Source organism: Puma concolor, chromosome A3, assembly GCF_028749965.1.
Source record: "Puma concolor isolate L17-30 chromosome A3, mPumCon1.1.hap2, whole genome shotgun sequence".
Taxonomy (NCBI): Eukaryota; Metazoa; Chordata; class Mammalia; order Carnivora; family Felidae; genus Puma; species Puma concolor.
The window spans coordinates 30,347,101-30,364,706 of NC_141669.1; the positions used below are offsets into that span (position 1 = coordinate 30,347,101).

Sequence of the window (17,606 nt, forward strand, 5' to 3'; positions counted from 1 at the left end):
TATATCTATATATATCTATATATAGATATATCTATAGATACATATATAGATATATATACGTGTACCCTGATGAAATATACTTCTCTTTGTTTAACCACAGGATACTTACTGTCTGAGTAGTTGTCGACCTTGTTTCCACATTAACTGGCTGTTTTGTTGTGGCTGTACCTCTGTTTCATTACCTTCATCTGGAAAACATTAAATCATAATAAAAATGCCTTGCTTTGTACATTAGAGAGTATCTCAATTCATAAAATATGTCCAATAAAAATTTATTAGATCAGAATATGCAAAACTACACTGTAAGGTATGTTTTAGGACAATGTAAATTCTGTTTTTCAAATCTAATTTCCATAACAAAATATAAATTCATTATAGCTACTAGATTCCCCTGAGAGTAGCAGAACTAAAATAACGACATTTTCCCAATCTCTAGTAGCCTAAGAATTTTCCTCCAGGACAAAGACTGACTCAAATCAAGTCATACAATAGGAGTCCAATGAAAATATTATGGAGCACCACATCAGAACTAGAACAAAGTACTCAGGAATGATGACAGAAAAGCCAGTCTGGTAAAGAGTAGATATAGGTAAGAAATAATTTCAATCCACATCTATTTCCTTCACTAGTTATTAAGTAAAAACCTCAAGTATTCTTTTGAAGACGTTCCTTGAATGAAAACCACCTAAGCCCTGTAAAGCTTTAATTCATCATTTGGTAGACGCTGAACCCTTTTAAGATAGTAAAATGAAAAGAGCCCTCTCTGTGATAAATCTGGACTACAGAATTTCCAAACTATACTCTGACTCAACTTTAAAAATACAAAAAAAAAAAAAAAAAAAAAAAATTCACACTTTTCATCAGCCCTTGATCAAACTGCAAGAAACTGTGATCTCTTACAGGGTTTTATTCAAGTGGAGATATAAGAGAGATTGGGAAAATTTGTTTTATGATTTTCATGTTAAGCATTTACTATGTTCCAGATGCTATGTTAAAAACACATATGTTATCTTTTTTAATCTTTACAACCCCAAATCCCCATTTTAAAGATGAGCAAGATGAGTTTTACAAGTTAACTGTAAGATTCCCAAGTTAGAAACACAGTTGTAAGGTGCTGAAATGACATGTGACTCCAGAGTTCTGTTTCCCTCTACATGCTCTCACTACAGTGAGAAGAAATTAAAGAAATAAGTAAATGAGAATTTGGTCTTCCATTTTCATTTTTCTCCTAAAATAGTTAGGCCAAGCTCTGTGATATACCAAAGAAATAGCAGTACAGTGGGGGGTGGGAGGGATTAAGATACCTTAAAAAGATAAGAGTACTTTGGGATAGGATGACTTCAGAGGGTATACTTTAAAAAAAAAAAAAAAAGAGGGCAAAATGATGTCCCAATATTAAGGAAAAACAACACGTCTGCTTCCATTGACCCACAAATTCAGGAACTATGGTTCACAAATGGTTCCACAAATTCAGGAATACACTATGGTATGTTCTAAATATATCCCCTTTTTAAGTGAAGTAAGTAACCTATACCTGCCAAGTGAGAACATGTGCATTGGCATTTCAAAAGACTAAAAATTTCAGATGTGAAAGAACTTTTGAGATCATTTAATTTCCCATCAGTAATGGCCCGAATTCTTTCTATACTATCCTCAGATATACTCAGCTGTCTTCGCCTACTTTGGCAGCTCATGATGTTATTACCAAAGTGTGACACATGCACTCATTGGAATACTACTCAACAAGGAATGAACACACCAACACGAATGAATCTCAAATGCATTGTGCTAAGTGAGAAAAGCTAGAATCAAAAGGCTATATTTATTCTGTATGATCCTGGAATTCATATGAGTTTCTGGAAAAGGCAAAACTACAGGAACATAAAACAGATTAGCGGCTGCTCAGGGATTAGAGTGGGGAAGAAGGGTAGTAGGAACAAGACCATATATGTTTGTGAAAACACTAAAAAAGGCAAATTTTGCTTATGTAAATTATATCTTAATAAAAAATAAATTAAGCCAAATCAAATAAGAATGCATCTTCACCCTCTTTAAAAAAAAAAAGTATATTTGTATACTGATATAAAATTTGACTCCCTGGGTAACGTATTTTTTTTTTAAGTCTTGGATTAAAATAAAACTTCTGTACATGTGAACCTAATTTTTCCCACCGTTCTTTATCCAAGTTAAAACTCACAGTTCTCTCAATCAACTATCAGATTCACTCTTACCTTACCAAGTTTAAAAAAAATGACATCAAAAAAAGTGAGGATTTTATCTAAAGTGGTAAGAGTTGAATTGCTTGGTAATATTAAAAGTACTTGAGTCGTACTTCCAGTGCAGTTGGAGAAGAGGGACCCAATTTACCCTCCTGCTTGTATAACAAGTACAAAACAAAATAGATGAAATCATGGTTAAGACACTGGACATCAGGCAACAGAGGAAGATGATCCCTGAGAGAAGAGAAGCATGGTGAGCCCTGTGATTATTCCCGCTGCCTGGACAGCGTTTCTAGATCACAGCATAGGGAGGGAGAACAAAAAACAGTATCTGAAGAAATGATGGGTGAAAAGTTCCAAGTTTCATGAAAACTATAAACCCACAGATCCAAGAGACTCCACAAATCCCAAGCACAAGAAATATAATGGGGGGGGGGGGGGGGGGAGAGAACCTGGGAACTATACCATAGCACATCATAATGAAATTGCTTAAAACCAATGATCAAATGAAAACTCTTCAAAGCAGCCAGAGAAAAAGGTCACATTCTACATACAGAGGAATAAAAGTAAGTTTGATAGAAGGTATCTCATCAGAAACAATGCAAGCAAGCAAAATAAAGATGTTTCAGACACACAAAGGCTGGAAGAAGTCATCGGCAACAGCCCATACTATAGGATACATAAAAGCCCTTGAGGCAGATGGAATATGATGCCAGAAAATATGGATCCCCACAAAGGAATGAGAAGCACTGGAAATGTATACTTTTTGTATTATTTAAAAATCCCTTTAAAAGAGAATTGATTGTTTCAACAAATAATGAATGTAGTGTGACTTATAATATAATACAAGAAAATATGTGAGAACAACTACCAAAGAGAGAAATGGAAATACGTGGGTTCTCATGCTACAGCAGAAGTGGTATACTGTCACTCAAAGATAGATGGCGATTTAAAAAAAAAAAAAAAAAGAAGTATACTATTAACCCTAAAGCAACCACCAAACCAGCAAAGAGTTATAGCTAATAAGTAAGCAAGAGAGAAAATAGAACCGTAAAAAAAAAAAACAGAAAACAACAAAAACTAGATGAATCCAAAAAAAATCTAAAAGGAAAAGGGAGCAAAGAACAGACTGAACAAACAAAACAAACAGCCAAGGTGGGAACTTTAAATCTAACCATATCGATAGTCACGTGAAATGTAAATGGTCTTAAACATCGTGATGAAAAGGTAGAATCTGTCACTCTGGATAAAAATATTCTATTTTTTAATAAGTACCTGCCTTCTAATATTAAATAGAAGAAACTGAACTATGGAAAGATAAATAAGATTAACATAATCTGGGGTAATATTCTCCTAAAACAGAAATGTGAAGGTTTGGAAATAGAACAAAACAGGAAAAAAAAAAAAAAAAAAAAGGCAGAAAGGAAACGAATTTTACAGTGAAAAATGTTTCAGAAAATGTCTGGATTATCAGTTTAAACAAAAGTAGTATAAATGGATAAAAGATCAAGCACTAGGAAAATTCCTGCTTCTTTAAAGTTTACCTGTGGTGAACACACCACCTTTGACCCTCTCCTCGTCACTGTCCTCATCACTGTCACCTACGAATCCCTCGATAACGCTCAGAACCAGGCTTACATGCTTCCTCTGCAACCAAACGTTTACATCATCTTGAGCAGTTAACATTCGTGTGGGTGATCCACCTTAGCCTCCCCACAACCACCACCCTCTCTAGCTGTCAGACCTCAGATCCTGTCATTATGAAGAACAGACACAGATGCAAACTCACTCTCTGAGCATATCCTTCAGGCTCATACTCCCACCTCACTAGTTCTTTCATTTAGCTGGGACCTCAGGTCAGGGGCCAGCAAATTACAGCCTGCAGGTCAAACGTGGCCCGCTGCACTCATTCATTTCTGTGTTGTGGCTACTTTCATGTTAGGATGTCAGAGCTCAGTAGCTGCAACAGGTAACATATGGCCTAAAAAGCCCAAACATTACTACTTGGCCTTTTACGGGACACCAGTGTGCTGGCCTGCTCCAGACAACAGCCCATCCCCTTACTTTTACCCATTAGCCTCCTTTTTGTCTTCACTTCCTTCCCTCCCTAGTTTTAGTTCACGGTCTATCACTGCAACTGTTCTTTAGCCAATACCCTCAAGTTACTCCTTCCTTTTGTCTCTCCATAAATTCAATGAATTCCATTATTAACTATTTTCATGCTACTTAACTTCCACCCAAGCTGTCAAGGGTGTAAACCAATGCTTCTATATAAACTCATGATCACACACCTTGACTGGACCCTTAGCTTTTCTCAATCCTACTATTTGTTATCAGTTTGTCCTCCTCACTATTATGTTAAACCTTCTCTACTTTTCTTAAACCTGTCATACACCCTTAGCAGATAATCCAGTCTTACACATAAAGCTATCATATTAAATACCCACCACCAAACTGAAACCCAAACTCACAAACCCAACACCCAACTTCTACATTCGTTCTTGGGAACAATAAAAGACATATTCCTCCCAGCATTGTCCAGCTAATTCAGAATCCAGTCCCTATCACTTCTTCAGATACCTTCCTATTTTAAATACCTCTTCTCTTTCCTTTTTATTTGCTCCTCTTCTAAGAAACACTTGCACGCATGTACACACACACACACACACACACACACACACACACACACACACACTTTCCTTGACCCCATGGATCCTTTCAGCTGTCCCTGTTCTTCACCTTCACAATCTAAACTTCCTGAAAGATGACTACACGGAGTCTTCATTTTCCATTCATGTCTTTGTTTCTGCCCTCACCCTTCTCCTAAAACTGCCCAAAATAATGACCCATGTATCGCTAAATCTTAAGGCTACTCTTCAGAACCTCTGGCCATTACTCACGGTGCTGTAGAGTCCTTTCCTGTGGAATCCCTCCCTTCTCCTGGTTTCCTTCCCCATTAAGATAATTCTTATCAGTTTCCTTTCCGGCTTTCTACTCTTCTACCAGTTTTGTATTAGAGATCCTGGTCCTCCTCTTACTGTGCATTAAGTCCCTGGGTGAGTTCTTTCTCTCCAGCGACCTGAGTGCCCTCGGTACTACATGCTGAGGCCTCTCAAATCTACATATCCAACCCAGACCTCTGGTTGGAGCTTCAGACCCACACAGCCAGCTGTCTACCAGCCAGCTTCACTTGACTGCCTGACAAATAAATCCAACAGTGAACCCATCATTTTCCAAATCTACATCTGAACTAGTTTGCAAAACTGGCAGTGTGGGGGCCATCTTTGAGTTTTGAGTGTCCCTGTTTTTCATCCCTTACGTAGAAACAAGAATGAATTCCTGCAGATTTTACTTCCTAAGTACTTCCTGAACACACCCACCCTCTTCATCTCCACTGTCAGTGCCCTGCGAAGGCAGCTTTCCACACTCAGCCAGGTGTGTCCCATCACCCATCCAGATCCTCTCTCATATGCCTGCTACACCTGCCGCCCATGGGGTATAAGAGCAAATCTGATCACGAGAGTTAAGATCCTTCAAATGCCTTCTCAAAACTCTTAGGATAAAATGAGAATCCTTAACATATTTTACGAGACACGTGTAACATACTTTACCATCTGCCCCTCTGGTTAACTCTCTAGCTGCATCTAGAAACACTCCTTCCCCGGCCTTCCTCTACTAGCCGGTTATTTTATTTCTCAAATATGCCATATATCTTCCCTCTGTCTTTCTCCTACCTCTCATTCAACAATAATTTAGTAAGTTCACTTTCCCTGGCCAGTTCTTACTTGTCCTTCAGACGCTAACTGTTCATTTCCTGCAAAAAAGCCTTTCTTGACTGCTTAAGCCTAGACTTGGTTCCCCTGCTATTGTGCTTCTTAACACCTATTACCTTCCCCATTATACAGGTCATTTTATTGCAATCACTTTTTTCTTATCTCCCCTGTAAAAATCCAGTAAGGCACTGTTATCTCATTCACTGAATCTGGTGCTAGGTCTGACAAGCACTACATATTTAATATTTGTAAATAAATAGTTTGAAAGATCAGTAGATGAAATCACCCTTGGTACTATGTGTTGTATACTAAGAAAATAAACCTGAAAGTTAGGAACTATTTCCTCTATTTTTCCCAGTTTCAGATAAGGAACAGAACAATCTCAGAAAGATTAATACCACAGGTATTTAAAGTGTCAGGGCAGAGTTAAGAACTTACACGCATAAAAGTCAAACTTCTTCTAGAGCCACTTGTTTACTTATAAACATGTTGTATATATTGCAACTAGACCTTTACTAGGTGCAAGTTTACTCCTAAATTAATATTGAAAACATTAACTAAATTAAAAGTTTACTCCTAAATTAGTATTGAAAACTTAGGAAATAAACTACTTTATATAAAAGTACTGATTGTATCCCTTCTGTGAATCAGACAAGGTAACTTTTAGGACAGCCTTTGACAAATAGCCTACATTTAAAAAAAGAAAACAAAATTAATTTAAGTGTATCTCAAGTCAAAAGAAGAGACACCAGAGTAAGACAGAACAATTTAAAAAAACAAAGCAAAAAAAAAACGAGCCAATGATCAACTGGTACCACTCTAAATCTCAAGGACTCAATATTCAGCTGTGGAAATGCGTACACTGAATTCAATTATAAAATCAGTGGCACGTTCAGAACTTACTTTGTAAATTTTTTTTCATACATTGTCAAATATACGAGCAGTGTGGTTGGGGCACCTGGGTGGCTCAGTGGTTAAGCATCAGACTCTTGATTTCGACTCAGGTCGTGATCAAACGGTTCGTGAGTTCAAGCCCCACATCGGCCTCTGCGCTGACAGTGCAGAGCCTGCTTGGGATTCTCTCTCTCTTTGTCCCTCCCCTGCTCATGCTTGCTCTCTCTCTCTCTCTCTCTCAAAATAAACAAACAAACAAACAAAAAAAAGCAGTGTAGTAAAATAGGACTAATATGAATTTTGGATTCTATACATATGGGGCACCTGGCTGTCTCAGCGGAAAAAACATGCAACTCTTGACCTTGGGGTCATGAGTTCAAGCCCCATGCTGGGTATAGAGATTACATACATTAAATAAATAAACTGAAAAAATATATATGTGAATTTTTGAGTCAACAGACCACGGCTCAGATCCATATTCCCATTACTTAATAGTTGTGTGACCTTGTACAAGTTTCTCCACTTCTCGGGGTTCAAATTTCACTTAGGTAAAATTAGAGCCATGTCATCTTTACGAGTAACTATTTTATGAGTAACTATCTGAAGCTAATATACACAAAGCACCTAGCCCAAGGCATGTATTTCAGCAAATGATATAAACAATAATTGAGATCTTCAGATATTTGATCTTGAAATTTAATCTGAAATTATGTCAAAACATTCTCATTTGAAACATGGTAACTTTTGAACAACTTTTCTTACTATCCCTTATACCTACTAATGTGTCATTTACATCTATATTCCTTAATATCTGATTGCTTACAAAGTGCTATTTTTGTAGGGATGAAAAGACAGGAAAAGAAAAAAGAAGAAATAACACAAAAAGATAATAAAAGTTTTAGCTGTTAAAAGATGGTCTGGCTGCAGAAAACTCCCATGGGTAAGAGAGTCCAAAAACAATCTTGCACCTGCAGCTGAGGGATGAGGTTGAGGAGATTAGGAATTCTCTGTATTTGAGAAGTCTCTGAACTCCATCATCCCTTCTCTTTCTCTCAGGATTTCAAGGGCATGATGTACTTTAAAAAGCACATCTCAAAGTTCCCATTAACATTGGGGAAACCCAACAAGACACAGTTATGTCAGTGCATTACTCCATGAATTCTGGTCCTTCCAGTAAGTGGAGAACAAAGGAGAAAATGGGAGGACGAGGAGGAAGAAAGGGGAAGAGGGAAAAGGAAGGAAGGTGTTGGAAAATAATCTAAATGACACTAAATGTTTGGTGCCAAAAATGAGGAGGTCAGAAAAAATAACTAATATGCAAATAATTAGAAATTAACTTGCCATCATAAGTATTATTGCTACAAAAAAACTAGGTATCAACTTCTTTTTAATCACTTAAACTTCCTTTAAAATTAGCTTACCAGAATCATAGCTTGGAGGCTTCATATCTCCCTGATTCAATTCTGTCCCATATTTCAACTTGTGGTATTTGGCTCTAACAAAGAAATAAGAAAATACAAACCATCTTAAAATATATTTAAATTAACTTTAGGATATGTAATAGGAGTAGTCATCATAGCCTTCCATGGTGTCAAAGTAGTAATAAAAAGTGCTTGTCATTATTATTATTTTATTGTTGTCATACCATCAAGTGCCATCATAACAAATAGAATAACACTGAGAACCACAAATCTTTGTATAATTACAAATGAACGATATAACATTCTAATTTCTATAGTATTCAAATTTTCTTGATGATCGCCAAAGTACAATTCTACTATAAAAGCAGTAGATAAGTTTGGATTGTGAAATAAGCCTATAGAAGACTAACCTTTCTCAAAATTTACATATTTAAAAAGAAAAGTCATCTAGTGGTATGTATATACAATGGAATATTATGCGGCCATAAAAAAGGATGGGATATTGCCATTTGCAACAACATGGATGGACCCTAGAGGGTATTATGCTAAGTGAAATAAATCAGACTGAGAAAGACAAATATGGTTTCACTCCTATGTGAAATTTAAAAAACAAATGAGTAAACAACAAAAAGCAGACTCAGACCTATAAATACAGAGAACAAATTGAGGATTATCAGAGGAAAGGGGGCTGGAGGCATGGGCAAAATGAGTGAAGGGGAGTAGGAGATACAGGCTTCCAGTTATGGAATGAATAAGTCACAGGAATAAAAGGCACACCACAGGGAATATAGTCAATGATATTGTAACACCATTGTATGGTGACACATGGTAGCTACAAATGTAGTGAACATAGCATAACATATAGAGATGGTGAATTACTATATTGTACACCTGAAACTAATGTACCATTGTGTATCAACTATACCCAAAAAGTGTTTTAAATCATCTGTATTACCCCTTGCCTTGTCAGGCAATTATGATTTGCCAAGTATGCATTATAGTAAACAATCCAAAGGAAGGAGGGGGAACCAGCCCAAATCACTCATGTTGAATAAGCTATTTCAGTAGGAATGAATAAATTTTTTTTTAATAGTCAAGATATCCTTTGCCTTTTCAGGAAGCAATCAGGAAGAATTATAAACAGAAATTCTTACCTATTTCCCTTTAAAAGCTAGCTAAATGTAATTATTTATGGCTAACCTGATTTCACTATCTCAGATTTAATCATCTGAGATCAGAAAAATAATGCAGATAAGGTAAAAATTGTAAAGGTCAACAAAAATATCCATACTTACTTCGTGTACTTCTATATTTTGATTGGTTTGCTTCCCCAAAATATTGAGGCCATTTGTAATATTCAATGTAAAAAGGTTACACAATAATTTGAAAAACCAAAGTAATGAAGAAGGAATGAAGGGATAATATAGCCAAATTGAAAGTTAACTTTTTTATAAAACTAATTGAGTACTTAACATAAAGAAGTTTAAATATTTCAATATTTAAATTTAAAGTTTCAATATTTTAATATTTAATATTTAAAGTTTCAATATTTCAGTATCATTACAAAAATGATATAAAGGAAAATTATTTGCTCAAACGTGCAAAGTACTGGATTCATATTCATTTGCAGTTACAACAGAAAAATCAAAGTTTATATAGAGGGGAATCTTAAGAAAACATGAAAATTACAACAGCTGATGTTCTACATAAGGTAGGTGGTGGGTATATGAATAGATTTTACAATAGTCTTTATATGTTTTACATATGTATAAAATGTTTTGTGATAGGGGCGCCTGGGTGGCGCAGTCGGTTAAGCGTCCGATTTCAGCCAGGTCACGATCTCGCGGTCCGTGAGTTCGAGCCCCGCGTCGGGCTCTGGGCTGATGGCTCAGAGCCTGGAGCCTGTTTCCGATTCTGTGTCTCCCTCTCTCTGTGCCCCTCCCCCGTTCATGCTCTGTCTCTCTCTATCCCAAAAATAAAAAAAATATATATTAAAAAAAAAAATGTTTTGTGATAATATATACCCATTAGAAATAAAAAAAGGATATTTGCTTTATATATGTATATATATTTAATATGCATAGAAGAGTTCTGGAAGGATACATAATACATAAGCCATTAGTTACTAAGATTTCCTTTTGGAAAGGAAATCAATGAACTGATACATAAAGGAGACCAAATTGTATTATTTGCTTAATTAACAATATGCATATATTTCTTTTTTTTAATTTTAGTAAATATTTTTGATCCAAATTAACTAGAGTATGTTTTTCTCTATTCCTAATGCTTCTGTGAGTCACAAAGATTTCATCACCAGATTAAACATTTCCTAGTCTACTTCAATGTATTTGTAATAATGTTGATTATTAGTGATATTTAAAGCCACTTTACTTACAGTTACCAGAAAGTAAATAAGGTTCTTAATGTAACTGTCAAGTTTCAGATTTTTCATCTACAATGAAACAAAATAACAATACCTCCTAGAAGCCAAATAGCAATTGAAAGTATCTGGTCTGAGGGCAGAATAAAAGCATCAACAAAATATTACGGAGTACATTTATATACATATATAGAAAAACTTTTCAAACACAAAATACTACACTATAGTGCATTCTAGTGGTCTTAGGAAAAACTGCAACAGAGTTTATGTAAAAAAGGGAATAGAAAATATTCTTTACAATATACGTAACAAAAACAACATATTATAAGCTGACATTTCATAAAAAATTAGACAAAATAAATAAAGAACTGTTGTGTTTACCACAGGCTGTGTTCCCTTAAAGCAGGGTCTCTCTACTGAACTGTTAAATTCACTGGAAAATGGGGCGCCTGGGTGGCGCAGTCGGTTAAGCGTCCGACTTCAGCCAAGTCATGATCTCGCGGTCCGTGAGTTCGAGCCCTGCGTCGGGCTCTGGGCTGGTGGCTCGGAGCCTGGAGCCTGTTTCCGATTCTGTGTCTCCCTCTCTCTCTGCCCCTCCCCCGTTCATGCTCTGTCTCTCTCTGTCCCAAAAATAAATAAAAACGTTCAAAAAAAAAATTAAAAAAAAAAAATTCACTGAAAAATAATTTACTCCCAGAACTCTTCTCAACTTAGTAACATTCCTTTTGAAGCCAATATGCTAAATTCACTCATATTGTTTCCTACAGTTTTAATACTTGATCTGTGTTACCTACCAATCCTCTTGTTCCCTAATCTTTTTGTCTAAATCAGATTGTAAATAAATAGCAGATCTCCTATCTAAGAACTCTACGTACGATACGTGGCTAGGCCTTCCAACTGGCCTTTATTGGGTTAAAAAAGCATAAAAATTGTATAATAATTAAAGAAGTCCCATTATACTTTTGTTTCAAAGTCTATTATAATGTACTAGGAATATGACGTAGCATCCAAATCACATTTTAAATGTTCATGCTCAGAATAACTTGACTAAATCAATGGACAGGTTCTGAATTCTCGTGACAGGTCCGGTGCTGTGCTGGCTGATGGGAAAGACCTGCAGTTACAGTCAGTTTAGGGCGGAGCAAGGAGATGCCTAAGAGACAGAGATTAAAATAACTACAGCACATTGTGTCAAGAGTTAGGAGTCATATCAGGGGCGCCTGGGTGGCTGAGGCGGTTAATCGTCTGACTTCGGCTCACGTCATGATCTCATGCTTAGTGAGTTCAAGCCCCGCATGGGGCTCTGTGCTGACAGCTCAGAGCCTGGGGCCTGCTTCAGATTCTGTATCTCCCTCACTCTCTGCCCTCCCCCGCTTGCGCTCTCTCTCTGTCTCAAAACTAAATAAACATTTTTTTTTAAAAAGAGTTATGCGTTACATCAAATGTTATAGGAATTCAGAAAAGGGATTATCTAATTCTGTCAAAGGTGGTGTCAAGGAGAGCTACCAAAAAGAAGGTAACATAAGAGATTTTAGCTAAACCTTAAAAAACCAGTAGTTTTTAGTCAGACAAATAAATTGATGAAGAGTATTTCTGTCAGAAGAAAAAGTGGGGGAGAAATACACAATGGGTCAAAAAAAAATGTGTGTGTGTGTGTGTGTGTGTGTGTGTGTGTGTGTGTGTGTACAGGACTAGAAAGGGGCCTGGCTGTAAAAGGTTCTACTAAGAACTTGGGAAGGAAAAAACAAATTCAATCTGGAACTTGAAGTCCCAAATAAAAAAAATAAAAAAATTAAAAAAAAAAAAGAACTTGGAAATTAGCTAGATATTTTAAAGCAGGGATAGAACAATCTGTATTTCAAAAAGTGAATCCTGTGAACGTGGAAGATGAATTAGAATATGGAATTATTACAGGCAAAGAGGACATATGGGTTTTTACAGTAGTGCAGATGTAAGAGAGAAACAGGGAAAAATGGAATGTTTCAGAATTGTATTTTATATAGTATTTAAGGTTTTTCAGTATAGAAGTTCCTGAGTAAATCCTGAATTACACACTGTGTACTCTTGAAAAATTAGATATACATTTGCTCATTTTGCATATTCTATTATACTTTAGGGAATGCCTTAAATAAATTCATTGCTAGGTGAGTAATCTTTCTGTAATGTTAAAGACTCAGTTTCACTGAATTTTGGATCTTTTTAAATGGGACTACTTAGAAAATCAATAACACAGCAATTCTAAATTATGATCCTTACACTTAGGTGTGTCAGGTTAAATGACAATGTGTCAGGTTAAAAGACGTCTAGAATTTGCTGTTCTAAAATAGATCAGGATGAAGCAAGACTGACAGGAACATTAACTGCTAAGGCTTGGAGGTGTATATAGAAGATATTACTCTCTTTACATTTATGCTTCAAATTTTCCTCAAAAAAAAACTTCTTAAAAATTCTTTGCTTAAAGCATTAGCAAAATAATTTCAGAATCAAAAGAACTGAAATGTTCTACAACTCCAAAATCTGTAAAACTTCCTGGCGTTAGGGCATTAGAAAAATAATTTCAGAGTTAAAGAACTGAAATGTTTAAGACTCTAATCCACAAAGAAATGCTCTGTTACTCCTTAATTTATTACACTTAAATAGTGCCATAGTATCAGGAATAACCTCAAATCATTCCATAAATCCCAGAAGATACAAAATCTTTTCCAGGAGAACTCCATTAGTTGAAAGAAAACAAAATGTCTTCCCTAGACCCAGCCAGTTCTTTATCTCTTCTGTTCTTCAAAGTCAAACTACTTGGAAAAATAAGCAACTATATCTGTCTCCACTTTATCTGACCTTCTCACCCCTCAAACCCCTGTGATCTGGTTTGTGTTCCTGCTACCTCCCTGAAGCTCTTCTGGCAAGGCCATTTACAAGCTCTGACCTGGCAAATCTGGATGACTACTTTCAGGTTACAGCTTACTTAGAGTCGTTGTGGCATCTACAATTGTCAAACTCCCACTTTCTTTAGCTTGCTTGCAATATACTGCTCTCTCCTTCCTTCTCCAACTGTTCCTTTGCTGGTTCTTCTTCCTCTCCCTTTTCCTCAAACTTTTCCATTTCCTGTGGCTCTGGCTGATTCTTCTCTTCCCACAACACTTGTTTCAACTACTTGTTGAACTTATTCAACTGCTTGTTTCAACTACTCCTGCAACTTTATCCACAGTATTAATGAGCCCCAAGTATACATCTCTAGTCATGAGCCTTACTCTCATATCTGCTTTTCAACCCTTCTTTTTTCTTTTTTTTAATGTTTATTTATTTTTGAGAGAGAAAGAAAGAGACAGAGCACGAGCAGGGGAGGGGCAGAGAGGGAGGTACAGAATCAAAAGCAGGCTCCAGGCTCTGAGCTGTCAGCACAGAGCCTGATGCGGGGCTCGAACCCACAAACTGTGAGATCACGACCTGAGCCGAAGTCAGATGCTCAACCGACTGAGCCACCCAGGCACCCCTCAACCCTCATTTCTTAATCTTTAATTCATTTGATAATTTAACAAAACTTTGACTCAAGCCAGGAACCTGGGAATCATTCTTGAATCATCTTTCTTCCTCATCCCCTATATCCAGTCATCTCCAATTTTTATGGATTCTACTTAAAATGTTTCATAGCTGATGCCTCTTCTATTCTAGCAGCTACTATGTTATAATCTCTCATCCTAGACTATTAGAATCTTCCTGATTCTACTAACAGATCTTTCCAGTCCATCCCCATACTGAGGTCAGGGTGATCTTTCTAAAATCTACCTCACACTAGTCCATGCTCCTTTCAACTGCACAACAACTAAATGCAACATGCATTCCTAGACCAGGAAAAAAAAATACTATAAAAATCATTACTGGGGTATTTGGTGGAAAAAAAATGCTATAAAGATCATCACCAGAACATATGAATATGGGCTATATTAAACAATAGAACTATATCAACACTAAGTTTCCTTAATTTTGATAATGAGTTGTAATTATAAAAGGGAATGTCCCTGTCCCTGTTCGCAGAAGATATATACGGAGGTATTTAGAGGCATAAGGGGTATAATGTCTTCATCTAAGTAGCAAATGATCCAGGAAAAAAGCAGTATGTCTACAGAATGAGCATACCAGTAAATATAGCAAAATGTCAACTGGTGAATCTGGGTAAAGGGCATGTAGTTCTTGAAACTTCTATAAGCTTGAGAAATTTTATAATAAAAGGTTTTGAAAAACCTTCAATGTTTCCTATTATATGTAAGATAAAATTTTGAACTCCTTAGGCTCTCCATGATCTGGTTCTTGCCCACATCTATCATCACTTATCAAATCACAACTAACATCTTACCCTCCTCCATACACCGTGACTGTAAATTTCTGAACGCACCAAACTGCTTTGTTCCCTGCCAAACATACACTCTCTACTTCCTGAACCTTGCTTATCTGGCAAACACCTGCTGTTCAAGTCTCACCTCCTCTTGTTACATCCTCACTTCTACTTACTTCTACCTTCCAGATCCAAATAACCACTCCCTTCTTTGTGACCCCACTGTACCCTGTACAGACATCTTCCATAGCACTCATGATACTGCACTGCACTTTTGTGGTTTACAAGTCTGTTTCCTGCTACTCTGAGCCCTTAAGGACAAGGACAATGACCTTGTTTATACTCAGCTCCAGCACAGTGCTTAAGTTGGATGGATAGAGCAATGACTATATTTAATGAGGAGGGCCTCTCTCTCTCTCTCTCTCTCTCACACACACACACACACACACACACACCGCACGCATGCAATATCCTTGGTTACTTGAGTACCTGTATATTTTAATTCTACTGTATTATGATAGATGGTAAAGAGTACAGACTTCAGAATCAGACAGACCTGCAGGATCTGAATCACAGCTGTACTACAACTTTGCAACTCTACATACTCAAGTTACTTAGTTTTTAAACCTCAGGGCCTGGTGCACAGTACTTAATAAAGTTGCCATTAATGTTATTATTCTTTCTCTTTGATGACACCTGTAATTTAAATTGCTTAAAATCTCAAATATTCCCAAATTGCACACTTTTAAAAGTAGTTCCTCACCCATACCATCTCTCCAATACAGCTTTCAATCAACCTCTCAAGGAATAAAAAAGAATCCTCTCTTTTTTACCAAGAGGTCAACGTGTTTTCAATTTCTTGTGCCATTTAAAGATCTCACGTAAAGGTGAAAATGAGTTCTAATAAAGTTTAATCTATTTCTTGATATCCATAAATATTATCTGTTAAATGCTATTTTATGACAGTTTTGCAAACAGCCCATTCATCAACTTAAAAAAAAGTGAGAAAAGCATGTGATCAAAACAAGCAAAATAGAGAATTTCAGTATCGCCTATCAAGTACTCAATTACCTAAAACAAAAAAACTGTCTCATGTTGCTGACAAAAAATTCCAAAGACCACCTGTTAAAACATACACACTTATAATTCATACAAAAATTTCCTAAACTCTCATCTATGACCTATTGTCCTTTCCCTGTGAACCGAGGTTAAACACTAGCAACATCGAAAGAGAAGATTCACTTCTGGAGAGATACGAATAGCTCATAGCAAAGGAACAAAATACCAAAAAAGTCTAGAAAAAGTTCTCAATCCAGTCTGCTTTTTCCCCAAAGAAAATACACCGAACTGAATACCAGATGATGAGGAAAAGGCATTAGAGAAATTTCCTTTACAACTCAAAAACGAGTTCAATCCCATAAAGAAATGGATCATGACAGCTCAGGAAGCACATAAATTTCCTTAGAAAGGACAGGGCAGGGGAAAAATGTTGCTAAACTTTTAAAAAAATCATACAAATCGGTTTATTGTTCATGACCATTAAACAGTCATGATAACATTCAATATTACAACCATTTGTAAATGTGCATTACAGGTACTATTTTTGTAATTCAAAAGTATAAAGTATTAACATTTGGATTTGTTTTAGGAATAACAGAAAAATTAGTCCAGTCTTTAAAGAGAACACAGCCTTCCATCCCACTGAATTACCTTTCCTGTTTAAGAGCATACTCCAGCATTTTGATCCTCCTCACAAGATCCTTCTTCAAATTTTCTTGACCTTTTCTTTCCCCCTGAAGGAAGGCAATCTGGGCCTGAGTAGAGAAAAAAGAAGAAGAAGACAAAACTCAGTTTGGACCAAACAAAAAAAGTTTTTAATTCAGCTGAAGAAAGAACCCTTGGATGATAGGGCACTTAGAGGCAAATATGCTTCCTTTACATATATGTCACAAAATATGTAAGCATATAGAAAGGCACTGATTGCAAGGGGGAAAAATCTTTTTTTAAATACACATTTTACTTCAGACTAGGGATGTTAAAACAGGTAATGTATATCCTCTAAGAGTCTATAATCTAAAACAATCAATATAAATGCAGACATATGCAAAGAATACAGTATAGTTTGCTCAAATGTTTGTGGCATTAAGGGGATTTCTCTTTTATAAAAAATGAAGATGGGGAAAGGGGGAAAATAAAATCATGAGTTCTTATAATATCATCGCAAAGTAACAGTTCTCAGAGCTTCACTACATATTTAAATCTTATGATGGATTTGAGATTGTCTTGAAAGACTTTATTCTGGACCTCCCCTACAAATGAAAAGTAGCTGCCTTTTCTCAATCCCTACCTTTCACCCCACCTCCTTTTAGGAGATTTAATATGCAGGGAAAAAAGTGAAAGTTCAAAAAAGGAAAATCAGAGACAATGGCCCTCCAGAGGTTCCTAGCCCCTCCAAGGAATAAAGACAAAAAAACAAAAACAAAAACAAAAACAAACCCTACAGTTTCATATGTAAACAAACTGTAAAACTCATGTCTTCAGAAACACAGCTTGGGCAAAGTGGCTCTCCAGAATATCTATAAAGACATG

The 17,606-nt window shown here is 36.3% G+C and overlaps 1 protein-coding gene across 4 annotated transcripts in view; it reads right to left on the reverse strand.

The window, feature by feature from the left end:
• The window catches only part of STRN (striatin), a 95,118-nt gene that overhangs the window by 46,552 nt on the left and 30,960 nt on the right, over window positions 1–17,606 (reverse strand). For 3 of the 4 annotated variants that reach the window (XR_015248984.1, XM_086700362.1, XM_086700363.1), the window contains exons 2-4: window positions 16,728–16,831; window positions 8,308–8,381; window positions 110–188 (exon numbers count right to left, since the gene is read on the reverse strand). Coding sequence is in view for 3 of the 4 variants with exons in the window: in XM_086700362.1 (XP_086556488.1) it covers window positions 110–188; window positions 8,308–8,381; window positions 16,728–16,831 (257 nt within the window). In the remaining variant the exon portion in view is untranslated. The remainder of the gene's footprint in view (window positions 1–109; window positions 189–8,307; window positions 8,382–16,727; window positions 16,832–17,606) is intronic. The other variant, XM_086700364.1, reaches the window with a different exon arrangement.